The sequence below is a fragment of the Pithys albifrons genome, chromosome 8 (genome assembly GCF_047495875.1).
Source record: "Pithys albifrons albifrons isolate INPA30051 chromosome 8, PitAlb_v1, whole genome shotgun sequence".
Lineage (NCBI taxonomy): Eukaryota > Metazoa > Chordata > Aves > Passeriformes > Thamnophilidae > Pithys > Pithys albifrons.
This window is the reverse complement of record NC_092465.1, coordinates 35,229,016-35,251,561: the sequence shown is the minus strand read 5'-3', so window position 1 is coordinate 35,251,561 and position 22,546 is coordinate 35,229,016. Positions and strand designations below refer to the sequence as shown.

At 47.1% G+C, this 22,546-nt stretch overlaps 1 protein-coding gene across 7 annotated transcripts in view; it reads left to right on the top strand.

Annotated features, from left to right (window-relative positions):
- Positions 1-7,731: 7,731 nt before the first annotated feature.
- The window catches only part of COL6A3 (collagen type VI alpha 3 chain), a 55,254-nt gene continuing 40,439 nt past the window's right edge, over positions 7,732-22,546 (top strand). For 5 of the 7 annotated variants that reach the window (XM_071561757.1, XM_071561756.1, XM_071561755.1 and 2 more), the window contains exons 1-4: positions 7,732-8,038; positions 15,051-15,199; positions 16,094-16,711; positions 20,410-21,012. In XM_071561757.1, the coding sequence (XP_071417858.1) occupies positions 15,112-15,199; positions 16,094-16,711; positions 20,410-21,012 (1,309 nt within the window). In that variant the 5' untranslated portion in view covers positions 7,732-8,038; positions 15,051-15,111. The remainder of the gene's footprint in view (positions 8,039-15,050; positions 15,200-16,093; positions 16,712-20,409; positions 21,013-22,546) is intronic. The other 2 variants (XM_071561758.1, XM_071561759.1) reach the window with 2 other exon arrangements.

The following is a 22,546-nucleotide window of genomic DNA, read 5'->3' as shown; positions in this document are numbered from 1 at the left end:
GTGATTTTTCCAGAGTCATCAGACTTGGGGAAATGTTCTCAGATGTTCTCCCTGTAGAGATGAGTGTCCTGTCTGCTCACAGTGTTTCTCTGCCCTCAGATGCCACCAGGAGACGAGCCTTTGCACTGGTGTCTCAAGCTTATACCTCGATAGTGGCGGATGATTTTGCAGCTTTCGTTGGACTTCCTGTAGAAGAGGCTGTGAAAGGTACTTGGCATCTCTGCCCTGAGTCGTTTTTGTCCAAAAGGTGCTTGAATCTCTTCCCTGAGTCGTTTTAGTCCAAAAGGTGCTTGAATCTCTTCCCTGAGTCGTTTTAGTCCAAAAGGTGCTTGAATCTCTTCCCTGAGTCGTTTTTGCCCAAAAGGTGCTTGAATCTCTTCTCTGGGTCGTTTTTGTGCAGGTGATTGAGATCAGAGCTCTCAGTGATGATTAACAAATAGGTGCCTATGGATTCTGAGACTGTTGTGTTGGGGCAGTGAATAGACACCGTATCTTTGCTCTGGATGTGGCTGTATTGTTAAAAATGATCTCGCATTAGTTGTTTATTCTCCCCTTCCATATGTTAAAGCAATTCCATGGTGAGGGAGGAGTGAAAGCTGAGGCTGGTTCCATGTGCTGTTGCTTTTGTGGTGTTATTTGTTGAACTGCTTGTCTAACCATAGGCTTTCCAGTCAGAAACTGCCTTGGAGCTGTGGCATCCAGGCAGAGAGCAGAGATGCTTTTCTGCTGGCCTTGATGTGCATCTTTATTTTGCCAGTCTAGCAATCAGATAAGGAAATTGTTCCTCCTGCTGTAAATGCCTTTCCAGGTGTGCTGGAGCAGGGCTGGCAGGCAGACTTTGCAACCCGCATGGTGGTGCCCAAAAAGGCAGGTTTGTCTCTGGGAAATAACCTTGTTGGGGAGATTTAAGGCAATAACCACTCTGTTGTTTCTTGGCTGCAAAGATTGAGTCCTAGTCTCAGAGTGATAAGGGAAAACAGTTTGAGGTGAAAGGAGCTGATTTGGAGAAGGCAGCAATTTTGGGGTGAAAAGTGCTGGATTTGAGGGGTGGGGAGGGGCCCCTTCCCTGTGACTGGCTTGGCTGGCTCAGCTGACAGGTGACTTGCTGCTCAGGAGCACAGGGACTTTTTAGGGACAGGCACAATTTGTTCTGCCTTGGGGAAATGATGTGATTTTCACGTGTCTCTGCTGCAGGATGAATGAATGAGATGTTTGACAGAGGACACATTTGTTGGGCTGGCGAGTCTGCTGGTTTCAGGTTTTATATGGAGCTCTGTAGCCTGTTTTTCCACTCATTTCTGCCATGAGTGGTTGGAAAGGGTAATAAACAGCAACAGTTACCAGGCAAAGCCATCCCCACCTCTTCCTACCCCAGCACAGGTTGATCTTTCACGTGCAGGGATGTCTCCAGCCCAGGGGCTGCAGCAGGATCCTGGCACCACAAAAGCTGCAGGTTCTGGTTGCCCAAAGAGATGCCTAAATGTGGAGGAAGGTTCATTTTTGTGGATTTCCTGTTAATTGGGCCAAGCTTTCAGCAGCAGTGAGGAGGGTAACAACCTCCTGAGCCTCCACAACCTGTGTTTGCTCCCTAAAACTGAGCTACAGGACAAAAACAGACTAAGCTTCACCTTTGGCTCTGTAAAACTGGGCTGGCTTTGTCAGGAAAAAAAACAGCCAACCAAACAAAACCCCAAAAACCAACCAAACAACAAACCCACTTGCCAAACTTACAAACTTCAGCAAAACACCATTTCCCCCATCAAAATAAGTTGCTAATGCTTTTCTTTAGCCCTTTTACCACAATTCTAAGTAGGAGCTTGTATCTGGTCAAGGTACAGCTTTATCAGATGAATTTGAGGGTTTTTTCTCACACTTGAAATACCAAATTAAGACCCTCATTTTCTTATTAGTTTATATTTGACTGTGTGGGAATAACCAGGCAGTGCCAAGAACTGATGTTTGCCTAAAGAAAAACTCTTGAATTGAGCTCTCATGCAGAAATATCTGTTGCTCTGAAAATCGTCTAGACCAACTGCAGCTGAGTTTTAGATGGATTTGGCCAAAACCATTGGCTTTTTACTCTCCAAAAGAACACCAGCCATTTACAGGGGGAAAATCCAGTAGCTCCCAAATGGTGCCTCATCAGCTCTACCCAAAGCAGGGAGTGACATGGTGAAAACAAGGCAGTTTCAAGTCCTTGTGAGAAACTTGGCATCTCCAGGTGCTTGAGGCAACCAAACATCTCAAGCACAAGTTGTTCCATATGCTCTTTGTGTAAATCCCAGAGAAGCCCCTGAGGAGTAAATACATACTGACCACATACGTGCTATTTCCTGGGATTTTTTTTTCTGTGCTAACTCCAAACAAAACAGCCACGATGTGGAGATGCTGTTTATACCAATTCCCCATCAACTGATGGGATGTTTATACAGGAGGGAGCAGGATTACACAGCACAGACCCCTGTACTCACCCACTGGGACTCACGTGGCCCCAGGAAGACCTGAGAGCACCTTCCAGTGCTGAAAGGGCCTCCAGGAGAGCTGGAGAGGGACCTGGGACAAGGACCTGAAGGGACAGGACAAGGGGAATGGCTTCCCACTGCCAGAGGGCAGGGATAGATGGGATATTGGGAAGGAATCCTTCCCGTGAGGGTGGGGAGGACCTGGAATGGATTTTTTAGAGAAGCTGTGGCTGCCCCATTCCAGCAAATGTCCAAGGCTGGACTGGCTTGGAGCAACCTGGGCTGGTGGGAGGTGTCCCTGCCCATGGCAGGGGTTTGGAATGAGATCAGCTTTAAGGTCCCTTTCAACCAGAACCATTCTGTGCTCCTGTGCAAGGAGATGGAGAAGGGATTCAACCCTCCTCAAATCCATGTGCTCACTCTGGGCAGAATGCAGGGGCTTTTCCCTCCATAATTCACAGCTCTGGCAAGTCAGGAGAGTGGCTCTGTTTTCACAGCTAAGTTAAGCCTGTTTGACTTTGTTCCAAAGATTAAAAAGCCACAGTATTTTGGACAGATCACCTGCAGGATTCCCCTGGGGTGTTTCAGACTCCAGCATTGCTGCTCCCTGAGCTCCTTCTCACTCTACCCACAAGCAGAAAAATTCATGGAAAACTATCATGTAGAAACCCACATGGGCAAGATAAGAAAAATATATACATGTTTTCTTCTTGAGCAGGGGACCCCTAAGAAGAACATACCCCTGGGCCTGGGATACATGACACATCCATGTGGAGCTCTACATTTCCAGAGCTCTCCTCTCCCTTCTATCATAACACATGATTTTTGCTCTCTGCCACTGATGCACAATGACCACAGGTTTCCAGTGAACTGGCTACATAAAATCCTCAGGTCTTTTTTTTCCCTCCTCTCTATCTTCCTGACTAACATAGCACTCATTCATGGGTATAAATAATTCCCTACAATTCCTCTTTGAGTACAAATAATTCCCTGTAATTCCTCTTCAGCTCCTCTACATTACATCATCCTGTCCGCGTGGGCACTGAGTATTTCTGGCTTCTCCCTCACTCCAGCTCTTTTTGAGCCACCTCACCTCTCTCCCAGTAATTAGTAACAGGCTTTTCCATCACAAAGTTTGGTAGTTTTATTGAATGTTGAAATCCAGACCATGTCCAAGCAGCTTTTATGCTGCCCTGGACTTCCAAGTTGTCACAGGACTTGGATGCAGGAATTTGAAGCATTTTTTTGACCCCTTTGTGCAAGGCATGATGTGGAAGGCTCTACAACAAGAAAACAGGAGAAGCCCCACACTGGCAAGGTCTGTGTTGGCCAAAACACATCTCATATTCCCTGAATTATCTTTTATTCTGGAGCTTAGTTATCTTTCTTAGAGGCTGAGCATGATGGTTGGCATTACAGCTTACTGATCTACAAGCTGTATGAGAGGGGAAAGTACCCACATTGTTTGCATACGAGTAGTTTGTTCCCTGTAATCACAGAAGCTGAGAATCCCTGCAAGCAGAAGGGCTTTTTGCAGGATGCAGTTGGTCAGGGCTCCAAGTTTCCCCTTTTGAATGATGATCTCTCCTATAAGCCATGGATTAAGAGTACATATAAACACTCAGATAACACACACAGCCTGCTGTGGGCTTGTCTTTGTCACTGAGACTTTTAAGGGGGGGGGTGGGGGAAATGCCCATAAAATCATAAAATGTTTGGGTTGGAAGGGACCTCAAAGCTTATTGTGTTCCAGCCCCCAGCCAGGGGCAGGGACACCTTGCACTAACCAGGTTGCTCTGAGCCCCATCCAGCCTGGCCTTCAGGGATAGGAAGGAGATTTTTCAGATGTGTCTTAACTTCCTGGCCAGTGCTGCAGCATGGAAAGGGCAGAGCTCTTACTTTCCCTTAATTTCTACTCTGATCTAACCATCTAGAGATGCTTTTGTCCTTTTCCCTGGCTGTTTCAAAGCCTGATGTGGTATTGAATTTGATGAAAATACATGAAGAAATATTTGCACAAAGGCAGACAAACAGAAAGTGTAGGATAAAAGCAGAATCAGAAAGAGCTTCAGGAAAATATTTCCTGGACCACTTCCTAACTTGGGGTGCTGGTGGTGGGGGAAATATTGGGATGAAAGCAGCAGCAAATCCCTTGGAACTAATGAAAATCATCCATTGCAGGCCAAATTAAATTGCAATTTTCAGCCCTGCTCTTGTTCCAGCAGAGCAGCTCTTTGCCTCGATTTGCAAGCAGGAGAAAGAGTTTGTTCTTTAAAACAGGATGTGAAGGGCCCAGCTGGATCCCATGTCTCTGATCCACTGTTTGGATGCTCAGCTGGTGCTGGAAAAGTAATGGAGCAGCCCTTCTTTGTGGTGGTACTGCCTGATTTCAGAGTAAGAATAGCCCCACCTCTGAGGCAGTTTTTACTTGGGAGGGGGAGAAGGTGACTGAGGGTTTGGTGGTTCCCTGGGGAGTCTCTGGAGAAAAAGCCAGGAGATGGAGCCAAGGAGGGATGTTGCTGGATGTCCCCATGTGCAGGGGACCCAAATCACACAAGGGAAATCCACAGATCTTCTTAAATAAGAGGTAGAAAGGGCCCAGCTGAACCACATCAGCAAAGAACTGCAAAACTTCACTGCTTTCTGCTGGTTTCACTGAATTTTTTTGCAAGGGGCTCAAGCCATGACCCGTATTCTGGGGATGGGAGAACACCAAGGGGATCTTTGCATCCAGGCAAGGATGTAGCACACAGGGCTGGTTTGTGGTTTGGTTTTTCTTTCCCCCCGTGGGCGGGAAGAGAATTCCTGAAAACCCTTTTCCTGACTCACAGCGTTAATCATGTCTGGTTATTAATAACACCAGGGAGAGAATCTTGCTAAACTTAATCCCAGCCAGGGCTTCTAGAAATTACCAATGTGATGTGTTTCAGTCTTTTACTGATTATTAGAGGGTTTGTTTGGTGTCTGGGGATGGAAGGTAGTCTGTCCCTGCAGATGTCACCCCCAGAATGTCACAGTAAACACAGGAGGACCTGCCTGGGTCCCTGTCCCTGCCATGATGGACGGGGAGTGCTTTTCTGGGGGTCACCAACACCAACATAGGCAACTGCTAAAGGAGGGAGTCGAAAGAATTGTGAGTGAAAGGGGAAAAAAATAACCCCACCCCAAATGCCCATAGAACCCTGGCTGGCTGCTCCCCAACTGTGTACCAGAGACAAAGCTCCTCTTTGGAAAGGAAAACCTCTCAGCTTGGTTATTACAGTTATAAAGACAGTCAGATGGGAATTGAAGAGCTCTTGCAGCCTCATTTAATTATTGCAGCAGTAGTAAAAGTCACTTCAATATTAAAACCATATTAAGACACAGGGAAGAAAAGAACAAATGCTAACAAGACAACAAGAAATGAATCTGACTTCCAAGTTAAATATGTTCTTAATTGAGCTGTGATAGGCCCACAGCACAGGTCGTGCACGTTTTACCAGTGCTGTTACATTATTTATCTGGAATTGTCTTTCTTGGCTATTTTCACTGCAGTTCTAGGGGTGCCTGGAGCTTTCCTGGGCTTTGTTCTTCTGGATTTTCAGTCAAATGAAAACATTCCCCTGCACTCCTTCATTGCCACAGAAGAGACCTCTTTTCAAAGGTGTATCTGAAGAAGATGATACAGATCCCAGCTGCTATTGAACTAAAAGGACCAGACCATGCTGGTTACCACTGGTGGTGGCAAACTGGAAGGGCTGGACCCCATTGGGTGGCTGGGCAGGTAACAGCACCCAGAGTCACGAGCTGCTGCTTTACTGGCATGCTGCTGCCACTGAATCAGAGTGGCCTGTGTAGGGAGGGACCTTAAAAACCATCCCACTCCCACCTCTCTTCCACTAGACCTGGTTGCTCTAGATCTGTCCAGCCTGGCCTTTAACACTCCAGGGATGGAACAGCCCAGGTGGGCGCTCTGCCTGACAGCCAAAATCACCTGGAAAAGCCTTTGGTTTGGATGCTGCTGCTGGCAATAATGTACCTCCATTATATGTATTTTATCCTCTAGCAGCTGTCCACCCATTTTGAGTGAAAATAAAAATGAAAGAAATTAAAAATAACCTGCCTCTCATGGCTTTGCAGCTGCTGCTGTTTCCCACCATCCCCTGTTCAGTGCCCACCAACACCCAGTGAGGAGCTGCAGCTCCCTCTGCCAGGCACAGCTGTGGTTTGAGAACACCCTTCCTTTGAGCCCCAGCTTGACAGATTTGGGGCGGGGGGACACGATACCCCCCTTGCTTTGAGGCTGGGGAGGTTCACTCCGGGTCCTGCTGCGAGCTCAGTTCAGTCTTTGCCACTGCCAAGCCAAGCACCACTTCTAGAATGAGCTGTTGACTCACTCAAAGGGCTCAGCGCTTTCCTGAAGCATTCCAGCTATTTCTTTATGGGGCTGCTCTTGAGAACAAGACAAAACCAAGAGCAAACATCATAAATCCCCGTTTGAAAGGAAGAGAGCTTGACTATTTGATTCCAGGGACTCCATCTCTGTTTCCAGCCTTATATGGAACCAAACAAGAGCAAGAGATAAGTATTAATGTTTCCATACCAACACTTGAAAAAACCCCAAACCAGTCCAGGCTCAATTGTGTAACTTTGGCCAGTGGTCTGCTGCTCCTCAAGGCAGAGGAATAAAATTAGTCCCAATTATTGGGCTCTGCCTAATAAAAGGTTAAAGGTTTTCTTTTGCATTAGATAAATTTAAAAAAAAAATCTAAAGATCACTGTGCAGGAACTTTCAGACTTGATTTGTTGCCTTTTAAACTTTTATTTTAAATCTATATGCATTTAAAAATAACTGTTATGCTAAGGAATTACATTTCACTTATAAGTTATGTTATAACATAAATCCCCCACTTCTTCCTCTGCATCTGGGTAGGTAAAAAACCTCCTGTTGTTGGATTTCAGTAGGAAACTGCATGAAGAGACCCTTCCCCTGTGTAGGTGCTGGTGACTGTTCAGGGGGAGGCTGAGCCTCGAGCCCTTGGATCGTTGCTTTGCCAGAGCCCTGCCTAACTTGGAATGGTCCTTGGCACCTCCTGGCTCCTGCAAATACCGAAGCCTAGCTCTTCATGGCCAAAAGACAGAGTTAAATCAGCTCCCTCAATTCCATAGGGCTTTTTTGTTCCTTTTTTCCCTTTATTATACTTTTTTTTCCCCCTCACAAATAAGGGAGCAGCAGCACTTTGGACGCAGCCGGGCCAGCGCTGGAAGGGGAAGCCACATCGTGCGGAGGCGTTTTCGTGCCCGGGGGGGCTCTGTGTGTGCTGAGCAGCTCTGACCTCAGCCCCGGGAACGCCAGCACCGACCATCTGGATCCCATTTGCGACGCCGGCTCGCCCGGCCCCCGGCACTGCCGCGCCAGCCGCTGCTGCAGCCTCGCTCAGACCGGGCAGCTGCCACGCAGGGACCAGCACAGCCCGACCCTCGTCCCACCGAGCGGAGCCAGCGGGGACAGGGAGGCTGAGCAGCGCTGCTCGCCATGAGGCAAGGCTGAGAACGCAGAATCTGCAACAGGCAACTTTTGGGGAGGTCTGCTCAGGGTAAGTGTTGCTTTCCGTGCGGGAACCCTTAGCCTGGGCTGGAGCCCTGAGCCAGCGGCTGTGCTATTTTTCCCTGCCTTAATGCAGGGTTAGTACCTGGGGAGTTTTCAAGGAGTTTTGGGCAAAATGCATCCCCAGGTTTGCATCAGACTTGGAAAAGCTCGGTGTTTCTGCTGTTTTGCTCACCCTGGCAGCCTCGTCCCTGAACCAGTACACCGCAGGTGTACAGGGACACTCCTGTCCCTGCTGCTGCAGGTGAATCAGTCCATTCAAAAAAACTGAGCTGAGTATTCCCCCTGTTACTGCAGGATGGGTTTTGCTTTTGGTACCTTGAAATTGCTGCAGCAGCAATTTGATGGGGTCAGAGCAGGATGGTTGGGAAGCAGTGGCCCAAGGAGGGCATGCAGTGCTTTGCAGAGCTGCTTGGGCACAAGGAGGTGGGAGCACGAATGGGACACTGCAGGCAGTGCAGCTAAGGGGGTGTCTCAGTGCCTCTTACCTGCTCCCAGGGCTAGGAGTGTGTTTGATAGCCATCCTCACCCCTCCTGTCCCGAAGTGAGGCAGGATGAACCTGGCAGAGATGCTGGTCAGCACCTCTGTGCCACTCGGGTCCTGCTGCCAGGCATGTCCCTATTGCTCTGGGAGTGGGCCAGCATGTGGCTCCAAGGATAATCCTCATTCTCTTGTGGTCATCCCCAGAGAGGAAATCAGCCTTTCCCCTAAGGGAAAGGGCTCTCCAGCCTTGACTGGAGCCCCCTCCTGTCTCCACAGCTGCTGTCCACGCTCTGTCCTGCCTCCCCCAGACCTTTCCCCTGTAGCCCCAGCTGCCCTTGGCTCCCTGGGGCTTTGACACAGCAATGCTCTTGGTGAGGGGGCGGTTCTGACTAATCCTGGAGACTCCCCATAACTGTCCCACTGGGCTCAGCAAAGCCCTCCCTTCCCAACTGGAGCCTGGGGTGAGAAATGGTTGTGGCCAAACTGGTTTCCTGACCAAGCATGGGGGCCAAAGCTGGCTGGAGCAGAGGGAGCCAAAGCCACTGTGGTTCCAGTGGGTGTACTGGGAAACTCTCAGCTCATTTCTGGTTGCTGTGATGATTCATGTGCACTCTCAGGGGAGGAATCATGCATTTTTCAAACTTCTGGCTTTGCCCCACTACTTACTGGTTAAGGAAAAGAAAAAAGAAGTCAGTATATGTGGTTGGATAATTACTGTGCTTATGTAGTGCTGTTTCTGGGGAACAACCACCCAGTTTAGAAGGTTTGTGGAGGACAGAGAGGTGTCTCCAGCCTGAGACTGTTGTGGGGAGCTGTGGTGTTCCTTCAAGATTATATAGGAATGCAGTGGCAGAGGAAAGACTCAACTCTGCACTTCCCTGGCACCATCCCTGGAGTCACTGGGATCAGAGCTCAGGGAAATGGGCTTTTCATCCTCAAATTTACACCTTCATTCCATCCTGGTATTTGCAGAGAGGCTGACCATGTTGAGGGCTGTGATGACATTTTTTGAGACAGGAGTGCAGGGCCGTGTCCTTGTTGGTGCCACATCATCATTCATTCATTCCCTTTCCATTTTACAGCACTCTCCCTTGTCCCCTTTCTGGTTTTTCAAACATCTCTACCATTTTCCTTTCAAGTGTATTAAATTTCCCCCATTTCAGGGTGAGCCAAACCAGCCTCTGCTTTATTCACAGATGTCAAAGGGTGGGTGGGGGGAGTAAGTTCCTCTCCTCCTTTTGCTACGTGCCTGTTCAGGAACAGGAGGGAAGGGAACATCCTATTCCTTCCGTCAGTACTAACTGTGGTGACTGGCCAGCCTTGGCCTGTGTTCCCCATGCTGGATGTGCTGGGTGGGCAGGGCTGTCCCTGTCCCGGGTGTGCACGACACGGGGGTGGCACTGCGGGCCTGGCTCTGTGTGAATCACAGCCAGCCTTGCCCCTCCACATGCCCATCACTTTTTCCACCTTTTTAAGTGATCTGTGTTGCACATTAAGGAGTTCATTTGTTTGGGTGGGGAGGCTCTGGGAGGCTTTGGTTACTATACATAAAGAGTCATTGATATTTGAGGGAGGTTCCTCTTCTTTTTTAGCAAATATTCCCTTGGCTTTTATTAACAATTCTATTTTAGTCTCAGCCTTTGGATGAAAGAAAACCCTCTAGATTTGAAGCCAGCAGCCTGCATTAGAAGGACAGAAATGAGTGTGTGGTTCCTATTAAACAGTAACACCCAGGGAGCTTGCCTGGGTAGGAGATAAACGCAGCCCAACGAAGCCGTCACTGGGCTGAATGATGGGGTTCAGAAATCAGAGCTCGTGTAGTTTGCAAAAGGAGGAAGGTTTCCCACCCTTTTCCACGCTTGTTTGCTCTTAATAATCAGGTCTGCCTTTGTAGGGATACTGTTTCAGGAGCAGCCCTCAACTCAGCAAGCCTCACCTTCCTGGTGCCACAGCAGTGCTTAAGAAGGGCCCATGCAAATCTAAATGGCTCCAGCTGGAGCCACGAATAAATCCAGGATCTGTCCCATTCTGCTCATCCTGAGTCTCTAGAATTAGCTTTGCTTCTCCTGGAGGCTGTGGAGCCACAGTGCTGTGTGATGTAGGGGCAGCCAGGCATGGGACACTGATGTCCCTTGCAAAGGGTGACCAAGCTGTTTCACGTGGAGAAATCATGGCATTTTAGCCCAAATCACTGCTGGGACACTTCCCCTCCTTCCCAAAGCCAGGCAGCCCAGCTCAGGGGCAGATGGCAGGAACCAAAGGGGTATGGAACAGCAGCAGGAATTTCCCTCTGTCTTTTATCTTTTGCTTTCTAAGTCTTACCCATCTGCTTTGCACTTTTACAGATTTTCTTTTAAATGCACTCTAGTGGAAAAAAAATACCCCAACACACACAGGAAGATGATTGCTTAGAAAGTGAATTTGAAACATCCACTCAAAGGAAAAAAAAATATGTAAAATGTCAAATCTTATGCACAGAGAAATATGCAATATGCAAAAAAATAGCTGCTGGGGAAAATATTTAAGGAAATCACTTCATTGTGTCAGGGATAGAAATGATTGCTTTTTGGGAGCATTATTAGGAACAGATGTATTTCTTCTGAGGGAGGACATACTGTAATATTAAGAGGTCAGCACACACTATATAAACTCTAGGCACACATAAACCCTTCAGATTATTGAAGGCTACAGGAGTTAGTCTTTTAGCCCATGAATCATGAAGAAACTGGCTCCCCACATTTCGCTGCTAGTTCTTCACAGTTCAGGAAAAGCCTTTTGTTTCCTGAAGGCACTGAGCAGTCAGGTTTTCCAGCATATTTTCCCAGCTTGCAGTGGTTATATCAAATGCTCCAGCACAGCTGCCACCCCCTCCCAGCACTGCAAGAAACTTTTCATTTAAAAAATGAAACAATCCACCGTCAAATTGCCTTATTCAAAATCTGTTATTGAAAATCCAACAGCCTGGGAGAATAAAACTGCAAAATAAATACCTGCCATAACCAAGAATTAAAATGAACTAGCATGAGTTCACATCTCTAGTTTTATCATCTGCAAGCCAGTGCTACCTCAGCTTCTGTCACCAGTGGAAATTTGAGACACAAAGCAGGAACACATTGAGCAACAGAAGTTACTTGCTGTGCCTCACCAAGGCAAGCCAGGCAATAAAAGTCACATAATTTACTGTCTTAAACCCACTTTTCTTGCTGTTGGCTCAGTCAAACCAGATCAGAGCAGAGTTTTAGTCCAAACCTCCTGCCTCAAAGAAAGCCCCAACAAAAAACCAAAAACCACACCCCAAAAGAAATTTAAAAAAACAAAAATCCAGACCAAACAACACCACAAGATACAGGTCATCTCCTTGTCCACTTTTCCACAAGCACCTCAGCTCTTCCTCATTTGCTGATGAGTGCCATGGTGACAGGGAAGTGTAAGGGAAAACCCTGATCAGGAGCAGCTCTTCTTAAAGGCTCCTCTGTTCCATAAGTTGTCAGTCCTGGGTGGCATCAGTCACCTCTTCCTGCAAGACTTGGCTGCCTTTCCCCTTGTAATAACTAATCTCAGCTCCTGTGATTTGAGGATGCTTTTGCATGATGCTGAAGCTCATCTCTTGTTGATGAACAAGTCCCTCTGCTTTCACTGAGCTGTAAATACCTTGAATGGAGGTCACAGAGAAAGCTGGAGATGGATCTGGAGGCCTCCTAAAGGCTGAAATGGGGAAAGAGGTGATTGAAAAGAGCAGGCAATTTCTTATTGCCTGGGAAAAGGACTTCATTTCCTCATCAGGGAGAATAAATAGAAGCTGAAACTGAGTGTTGCTTTGGTACACTCTGTTAATCCAAGTTTCTCTCATGGTGCCCAAGGACTGTGGGAGGGTCACAGGGGATCCCAAGGGCAGGGCAGATTTTGTAGCACCAGCAAATTTCCCTTTTCCCTTCTGCTGCATTTCATGACTGTAAACAGGCTCTGCACAGCTGCTCAGTGTAAATACCAAAAAGCTCCCAAATGTTTGCTTCAGTCCTGTCACTTGTTGACTGGCAAGACATTCATTTTCACTGGTTTATCTTGATGCTCTGCTTATCCCCAGCTGTTGATGGGGTAGGCTGGCAGTGTCCTAATAAACAGGATGTTAACATTACCTGCTGTGTTTCGGAGGAGAAATATGAGCACTTTTACAACTTATGTTATTTTAGTGGGCTGGTTTTCCTTAGCATGCATTTTAATTCATGTTTTTCATTCATTGCTAGCAGCATTTTCACTCTGTGGCATCCCACCCTTTGGGGGCAGGGAGCAGCCAAGGTTCTTAGATGCTCAGAGTTGAAAGGAAAGATAAAAGAGGATCCACAAACGCTTACCAAGTTTTTTTACATTACACACTTGGCAAAGAAATTGGTCTCTTAGTCCCTGCTCTCTGACATGCACATCAGCCCCTTTATCTTGGAATCATGGAACATCCTGAGTTGGAAGGGACCCACGAAGATCATCCAAGTCCAACTGCTGGCCCTGTACAGGCCACCCCAACAATCCCACCGTGTGCCTGAGAGTTCTTCCTGACTTCTGTACACTCCCAATGGGTGCTGCAAGGCAAACCCCTCTCCAGAAACTTGCAGATCTTCCATGTTCTATAAACCTCTTCTTCCCAGAGGAGAGATGCTCCAGTGGGGTTGGATGGGTGGTTGTCACAAGCTCAGTGATTTTTTTGGAAGCCTCAGCTCTGGGATCTACAGAACTTTCTGTATTTGTGTGTTCAGGGGTCGAACCCCATGGCTAATCCTGCATCCTTTGGGTGAAACTAGTTTTTCCAAGCTGTCCATCAGGCAAACAGCCCAGTAGGGCAGGTTGACTCACACTGGGGGCACTGGGAGGTTTGGCCTGGACTGGAGCAGCCAGGGGGATGGACCAGTGCCAGCTCACCAAGGTGATTTTTAAATCTGTTTATGAAGGATGGTGGTACCTCTGGGCTGTGGCAGCTGCCTCTGTGTATTGAGGGATTGCCAACAGCAGGGAAGACTTGCCGTGTCTTAATTAACATTGAGTGCTAATTGCTGGCTCTGGGTGCCTGTCAAATGCCTCTCCACCTGCCATTATTGTTGTTATTTTTATCATTATTATTCACAAATGTGGGGGGAAAGGAAGGAGATGGCTTTTTCCAGCATCATAAATGCCATCTGGAGCACATGGAGGAGCAAATGCTGCAAAAAGGGGTAGACCCAAGCCCAGCTTTGGCATGCAGGGAGCCAGTGGAACTGTCAGGATCAGGTCAGATTTTGGGAAACCAGGTGGAAGTTGTCCCTTCCCTTCCAATAAACTGCCTTCTGATAGCCTTGAGGAGTGTTTCTTCAATGAATGTGGGATTAGCTGTTTATTTTCCAATTTTCCCAAACTCCCAGCTCTTGGTTCTGTTTCCAGCCATGCCAACAATAACCATCAGTGTCATTCCCAGGGCTTTCCTCAGAAAGGGGGCTTGCCTTCCCCTGAGCCCTCTTAGGCTCTTGTATTGGCCATAACTCTCTGGAGTGATGGAACTGGCAGGATGGTAATAAGAAAATTACTTTTTTTTTTCTTCTTCTTCTTTTTTTTTTTTTAATGATGACCTGGTTAACAGTGATGTATTTGAGTCACTTTTGGATGATTTGAATAATTGAGCTCGTTTTGGGGAATGAAAAGCATTAAATCACTGTGTTCCCTTTTGGGAGGATATTTTCTGGGTTAAGCAAGCCTTGCTGGTTTCTGCTCCATGTGCTTGGACATGAAGATTAAATAATAAATTGGTCATCTCCATGACAACAGAAACACAGCTTTCCTGATGGAGACGTTGTTTCTGAAGGCTTGCCAGGTGGATCACAGATAAGGAACTTGCTTAAATTATAGTTTTGGCTCCAAGAGGTAAAATATTATTCCTGGGGCCTTTCCAAAACATGATCAACCAGCGCAGGCTATTCCACCACCGGGGCTGTGAGCTTGGGGGAGTCCAAGGGTTTTTTGCTGTACAGCCAGATCATGTGGCTCATTTGGGCTTGGAGTGTTTAAATTTCCATTTGTGTGTTTGGGGCAGCCGAAAAGGTGAACTGAGGCCAAGTGGGATGTTCAGGGCGATTACTATGATGTTCAGAAAAAGTAAAGTAAGAAAGGGCAACAGCAAGAGGGAGCATCTTTGCCAAGATGTTTCAGCTGGTTGTCCATGGGTGAGGAGGGCAGGTGAGAGGCAGTGACATATTTTGATGATAGAAATGGAGACTCAGCAATTTCCAATGTACTGGGTATTACCTGGGACAGCACAGGCAAGAAGAAAGTCATCTGAGTCCACAGGGCTGATTAAATGTCAATTATTTGAGCAAGGATTCCTCTCCCAGGGGATTGCTTGCCATGAAGCAGACTGTCCAGCAATAGAATATTTTCTTTCCTGCCAAAGTGCCACAGAAACCTTGTAAAACCAGATTGCTTGGCTTATTCTTTCTCATGCCTCATCCATCCCTGGCCAGCACTGCTGCTGTTTCTCACTCCCTGTTTTCTCCTTTAGGTCTGACATTGGGTGCTTTGAAACAAAGAGAGTCAAAGGAAACCTCAGATAAAAGACCAAAATGAGGAAACATCGACACTTGCCCTTCGTGGCAATGTTTTGCCTGCTGTTCCCAGGGTTTTGCTCGGTTCGTGCCCAGCAGCAGCCAGGTAAGACCAGACTGCTTCACTTCACCTTGGCCCGGTACCAACGAGCCGTTATTTTGCACTGGTTGGTTTTTAACATGCATGTCAACGGCGTGTTGTGGATTGATGACCTTCTGCTCTGCAGTTCCCACCTGGCTGGGGCCCTTTTGGACCCAACCCCTGCCAACATGCACAGTGCCTGCCCGAGCATGTGGCTGGTCGGTGCTGTGCCTTTGAGGATGCTCTGCCTTTGAGGGGCACTGTGCTGTGGGATGTGCAGCCAGGGTGGCCCCAAGAGGGTTTGCACCTGGGCAGAGCTGCTCTGCCCACCTTGCATGTTTAGCAGTGAGAAGAGCACTGCCACTGACCTGCAGAAAGGCTTACGAGGAGGTGCTGGTGCCTTTGGGACCAGAGCTGGTGTCGTTAAGGGGGGTGCTAACAGCAGGAAGATATGGAAAACTCATGCCAGCACCCAGGTTGCTTAAACCAAGGAGCCCTTTCTTTGCTGAGCGCTGCTACAGAGCCAGCAAAGCCCTGAGTCAGCAAAATCATGCAGGAGCCCACGGTCAGCTGGAAACTGAGTCCAACATCACACGGGAAGCTGCTGATGTCTTTGGCTCAGTGCTGGAGGCCAAACCCGTGTGGTGAGGGTCTGGGAGGGGAGAAGCACCTCAGCTGCTCCTCTCTGGGAAGGGAAGGTTGCATGCTGTCCTCTCCTGTCCCCCAGTGCTGCAGTGTCAGGGTGCTGATGGCTGCCTGGTTGTTCTCCAGCGCTTCTCGTTTCGCTGCGGGCGGAAAGGGGCAACTCAGCTTCACTTTCACCATGCAGAAGGGGCTGTTGGTTGTTTGGGTGAGGAGGAGGAGGTGTGACTGTGCTGACTGCTAGAAAATCCTAAACCCTCATCTGTTTTTTTAAAGCTGTCAAAACCATTGCCGTGGCTGATATAATATTTCTAGTGGATTCCTCCTGGAGCATTGGGAAGGAACATTTCCAACTTGTTCGAGAGTTTCTGTATGATGTTGTAAAAGCTTTAGATGTGGGAGGAAATGATTTTCGCTTTGCCCTGGTCCAGTTCAGCGGAAACCCCCACACAGAGTTCCAGTTAAATACCTACCCCTCTACTCGAGACGTCCTGTCCCATATTGCCAACATGTCTTACGTGGGGGGAGGCACCGAGCCTGGAAAAGGATTAGAGTACCTAATGGAGAACCATCTCACTGAAGCTGCTGGAAGCAGAGCCAGTGAAGGCGTCCCCCAGGTTGTTATAGTGTTAACGGATGGACGGTCCCGGGATGATGTGGCTCTGCCCTCATCTGTCACTAAGTCAGCCCGTGTAAACCTGTTTGCGGTCGGCGTGCAGGACGCGGGGCCAGGGGAGTTACAGGAGATAGCGAGAGAACCCTCCAACACGCACCGCTTCAACCTAGAGAATTTCACTGCTCTCCACGGCATAGTGGGAGACTTAGTGGCAAGTGTCCGCTCATCCATGACTCCAGAAAAGGCTGGGGCCAAAGGACTGGTTAAAGACATCACAGGTAATGGCTGGCTGGTGGCAGCTGCTGGCATTGTGCTGTGTGAAGCCTTTGTAGGGGCAAGACTGAGATGGATGTTCAGAGGTTTAAAAACAAAGGTTTGAAGCGTGTGGCCCCGTGTTTGCAGCTGCTGAGCAGGAGTCCTTGGATGGGCAGCAGCACGGTGTGGCCATCCTTTGGAATCCAGGCATGGAGACAAATGCAGGGAGCTCTGCTGAGTTATTAAATTGCCCCGTCCAATTCATTCCCAGGGCAGGGAAGTAGGGGACGAACACACCACACCTGATGGTGGCCCTGACTATGTGGCCCTGACTGAAAACCCTCAGGAGACAGAGAAGGTCACTGCTGGTTGTGGGGACGCCGTGCAGGATGTCCCCTTACAGCTATTAGGGGTGGGACAGGCAATGTGCCACTCTTCACATTCTTGGCTGAAGACAGCAAATGAAGTTGAGTGGAGAACTTCTCTGCTGAAAACCCCTTCCCTGAGCTGGCCCTTAGCCTCTCTCCTAATGCACTTGAAGAAGGTGTGTGGTTGGAGTGTTGCAGGAATGCCTTCTTTACAAGCTGATGACTTCCACCTGCCAGAGCACTGGACCCTTCCCATAACTGAAACCTCCCTGCAAACCACGTTGGCTTCAACGGATCTGTACTGTGACTGCAAGATGGAGGCCCAATTTTCCTGGGAAAAAAATAAGACAGTCTCCCTTTGTCCCTCCTCTGTTTATGAAATTCCAGCATGGAAAGGGCCTTCCGAGCAGCTTTCCTCTGTTTCAAAACAGAAGTCGTGGAGATCAAACCTTTCTTTTTATTCCTGAGACTCCATCTGAAGGTCAATAGCCTGTGGGGTGACGGAAGGCAACGGGAGTGTGATGAGGCAGCGTAACATTAATCTCCCTGTGTTGTCTTGCCTGATTAACCCTCACGCCAGCCCCACTGGGTGCTCTCCATCTCTGCATGACACCGAGCAACACCAAAAGGCTGTGCTCGCTTGTGTGTTTATTGTGCAAAGCGCTTGACAGGGCAAATATCCAGGTCACATGAAAGTCACGGGGGAGTAGCTGCCCCAGAAAGATGACAAAAGGCTTGCCAACACTAAGAAAATGATACCACCAGTATATGTGGAAAATTAATGTTAAACTCAACTTGTTGACAGCACTGCAGCATCCGTTGAGCATCTTTGCCGTGAAGGACCCCAGTGATTCCTTTCTAAAATCAACAGAGGAATTGATTTTTGGCAGCTGGCTGTCCTGCTGTGGGCCATGCCAGGAAGTAACCCCATAGCATGTAACTGTGTACAGTCACAGGCATTTCTTTAAAAGCATTAAAGCCAAAATCCTACTGTGTAGGTCATGATTTTCCAAGTTTGTTTCTACTCAAAGATGCTTTTTGCAAGTATTTCCTTCCCATCCTATAACACAGATTTAAAAAAAACCCTAGTGTTGTAGTTCTGTTCCTGTGACTTCCATGGGTGATACACAGAGTATCATTAAACATGGGAAAAGTTGGTACAGGTCTTAAACCTTGGATGACAGCAGTGTGAAAAGCATGGTACAAATAACTGTTTGCATAGAAGTTTAAGAAGTCATTTACTTAGCTGGTAACTCCAAGTGGCAATTAAAGTGCCATGGATGTTGTTAGAAATGAGGCCTAACAGGAAAGGGAAATGTAAAGAAACCCCAGGCCTGTAGTGGTTCCTGTACAGAGAACCAGAAGTATTGCTCTGTGGCAGTGCCCAGAGCTGACTCATGTAAGTACCCCAGTCAGCCCCCAGTTTGCCCTGATGTGTTTGTTAAAGCTGAGCTGTCTGTCTCACCTGACCTTCCTTGCTTAGTGGTGTAACCAGCATGCTTTGATTTGTTCTCCACACCGGCTTGTTCCATAAATGTGCACTCAAGTATAAGGTTTGTTTACAGTGATGACAAATTATCCAACGCATCTGTTTCATGTCTGTTTTCTCTCTGGTGGGAGTGACCTGAGCTGGTGTGATGACCCCCTTTAGTGCCTGAAATCTTGTTCCTCAGGAGAGATAAGCAGCCCTGGGTACAACCACTTTAAGATTTCCCGTTTATTTATATGATGAAGTAGAACGTGTACATTCCAACTGCAAATGGCACAGTAAACACAGCCTGAAGCACCCCTAAATTTTGTCTTGATGGAAAAATAAACCCTGGAGCTCTGTGCTAAGCCCTGTTGAAGCTGTCCAAGCCAACACTGGCTGTTGAGTTGGCCCAGGGAAGTGGTGGTGCCCTGGAGACTTCGTTGCTGGAATTGCACCATTATTTGAATCTCTTGGGGGCATTGTAATGTATGGAAACATTTAGAAGAAAACAATTAAACAAGCAATAAATAAATAAATTATTGGCACTGCTAGCTAATAGCAAAGACCTCAGGTTTATTCCTGGCCATGCCACGCCACATATCAGTTTTGGTACTGGTTTCAGCTTTGGCTTTCTAAAGTTGAGAGCTGATTGATATTTATAAATGTTGTTTGTCATTCATTTGCAAATAGTCTGACATTTGAGTTCTTTACAAGACCAGAAGATCAATAGCATGGAAATATCCAAGCGTGCTTTGGGGGTCTTCTTCCCTCCTCCTTTTTTCCATGCATACAGCTCTTGGTGATGTCAATGGTAAAATCAGTTGAGCATAAGGAGTAAGAGCAGACACTGGGGTATTTTGGGTCTGCTTTTAAGTCTCACAACAAAAAGTCTCCCCCTCAACACCACGTTCTTGCTATATACAAGCTTTGGTGTGTGTTTATTCACAAATGCTTGTTATCATCTGGGTATGGTCACAACAAATAGAGTTGGATAATTGTGTCATGACTGATTTCATCACCCTTTTTTAACCTGATTCTGCATTCTTTGATTGAATATTCAGAGTCCGTATGAAAAATACAGACCAGACCCCTCTTAGCAATAATCAACCCATCTTTGTGCGTAATACTTAAAATGAGACAATTTTTGTGGGGCCTGGGTTGAGAGTTGTGTGGGTCACCTTGCTGGACAAATAACACTGGGTGGATGCTGGCAGCTGGTGAAAGAGTTACAGTGCAAAAAAACCCCAACCAACCAAACAAAACCTTTTCAACTGTTTCTAGCAAATGCGTTTCAAGTAATCTTCCTCTGTGGTGGGGGAAGCCACTATATTCAGCCTCTGTGTTTAACCAGAAAAGAGCAGATTAGGACTGAGAGGCTGAAATGTTCCATGCATCCAGCAAGTGCTTTTTATCTTCCAAAAAATTTAAGACTGCAATGATAAAAACCTCCAGTGAATATTTGTCCTCACCTGCCATTTTTGGTGTGAATTGCCACCGAAATCCACCTTTTTCTTGTGGCCCTGTCTAAATGTTTGGACAGTAGTGGTGGAATGGACCTGGACTTCCCAAATCTTTATTTTGTCAGGTTTTCTCCTCGTGTGCCAGCACTGCTGATTGCTGTGTAAGCACAGCCACTGGCTCAGGTGGTGTCCACTCGAGCCCTCTCGTGAGGGGTCGTGGATGCTCCTGGGAAGGGACTGGAGCCCTTATTCAATCAGAATGCAGAACTAAGAGGCAAATGTCACCTCCTCAGTGATCATGTGTTTTGTTTGCTCATTTTCGTGTTTCTTACTGGTTTTCCAGGAAACATGTCAGAACACTGTACACCGCATGTAATCACCCATTCTAATGCTTTCACCTTTTGCATTTCTTTTTTTTAAAGCGCAAGAGTCTGCTGACCTTATTTTCCTTATTGATGGATCAGACAACATCGGAAGTGTCAATTTCCAAGCCATACGTGATTTCCTTGTAAATTTGATTGAAAGCCTCCGAGTTGGAGCTCAGCAGATACACATTGGGGTGGTGCAGTATAGTGATGAACCCAGAACCGAGTTCGCTTTGAACAGCTACTCCACAAAAGCGGATGTTCTGGATGCCGTGAAGGCTCTCGCCTTCCGCGGGGGCGAGGAGGCGAACACCGGTGCGGCACTGGAGTTTGTGGTGGAGAACCTCTTCACCCGGGCAGGAGGCAGCAGGATAGAGGAAGCAGTGCCTCAGATCTTAGTGCTGATAAGTGGTGGAGAGTCTAGTGATGATATCCGAGAGGGCGTGTTAGCGGTGAAGCAAGCTGGTGTGTTCTCCTTTAGCATTGGGGTCCTGAGTGCTGACAGTGCAGAGCTGCAGCAGATTGCTACTGATGGAAGCTTCGCATACACTGCCCTGGATATCCGTAACCTTGATGCTCTTGGAGAATTATTACTGCCCAACATTGGTGGAGTGGCCCAAAGGCTCATTTTGTTAGCGGCCCCAACCATTGTGACTGAAGGTATGTATGCCATTCTAGACCATTGCATTTCCATGAATCGATGAATGAATGAGCTTTTGCACACTTTACAAACATATTTAACTTGGTTTTTTTTCAATTTGTGTTTCTGACCTGGTTATGGAGAAACAATGGGAAAGACAAACAGTCGTGTGGTTAACGTGCAGAAACTCATTGGCCAAGTGGGTTATCTTTCAAAAACCATGTGGTTTTATTGCAGTAACTCACATGAAATGGGTTTAAAAAAAAAAAGAAGCAGAGCATAAGAAAGAGTATAAAAAAGCTCATGTAATCCTTATTAGGATTTCTAAGCGCTGTGGGAGTAACCAGTGCACATTAGCAGTTGTAAAACCATTTCTGTCATGTAAGCTCACATTATATATCAGCTGAAAGTGTCATGAGAACAAAAAGTGACTGGAGAAGCTGGCAAGGATGTTCATGGATCCCTCTTCACCACAGTTGAAGTTATCAGCTTACTAAAACAGTAGAGTTCCATACCCCATGGAGACTGTGGACTGTGCTAGGGAAAAGGGTGAAATTCCTGTGTTGTTAACCTCATTAAAAGCAGAGCAGCCCTTAGTGCTTCTGAAGTGAAATCTCTACCTGGATAACACATTTCCCTTTGATCCATTAGCTGAAAAAGTTGACATCTTTCCCCAAGGCCATGGGGTATGAAAATGCAGGTGTCAGTATTCCACTTGGGTCACTTTGTTACCCTTAAGTCCCACTGACGTTATTTGTGGACTAGCATTAGATTGGGTGCAGTAGAATAAAGAATACCCGAATTTACAGAGATTACAAGTTTCTCACCTTCTGGTTTTATGACTAAGTTAAATTGACTGATGAAGAGGTTTTATGAAAGACACAACCTCCTGGCTCCTGGAAAGGGCCAGGCTGGAGTTGCTGCACTGAATTAACAGGATGCTTAATTTAAACAACACTTTTGGGATCTCACTGCCCATCTGGAGTTCAGTACACACTGTTCCTCATGATGTATGTTGACATATAAAACTGCATTCCAGATGTCCTCACATGATTGCTATCCTGTGGCTCATATCAAAGGGAGGAATTTGCCTAAAAGATCATTTTGTGACCTTGCCTTGATTTTTCTAGGAAAGAACATAAAGAGCTTTTTCCTACGAGCACCATATTTAGCTAAATAAGATGAAGTCAGTATGTCTAGCTAAAATGTGCATGCTGGGACCCCTGTAAGTCAGTGGAAAATGTCTCTTTCTTCCCATCTGATTTTTAACAGTTCGAATGGCAAGATGAAAAGTGCTGGTGTATTTGGGTTCATCTGCACTTGCACGTTTTTCACTGAAAATGCCAGCTCGTTTGTGGGAGGTGCCACAACAGCACCAGCCTGTGGCAATGATGTATAGCCGGATATGCTAAATGGGGAAGTGGCTGTTTTTGAAGGACCTTTAGGGAATTTTTAACCCCAGCATCTGTGGAAATGAATTTTGTCTGCTCTGCTTGGTTCACATCAGTGTCTTGGAGGCCTGGAGTGTAAAGCACTGGATTGGGAGACACAGCC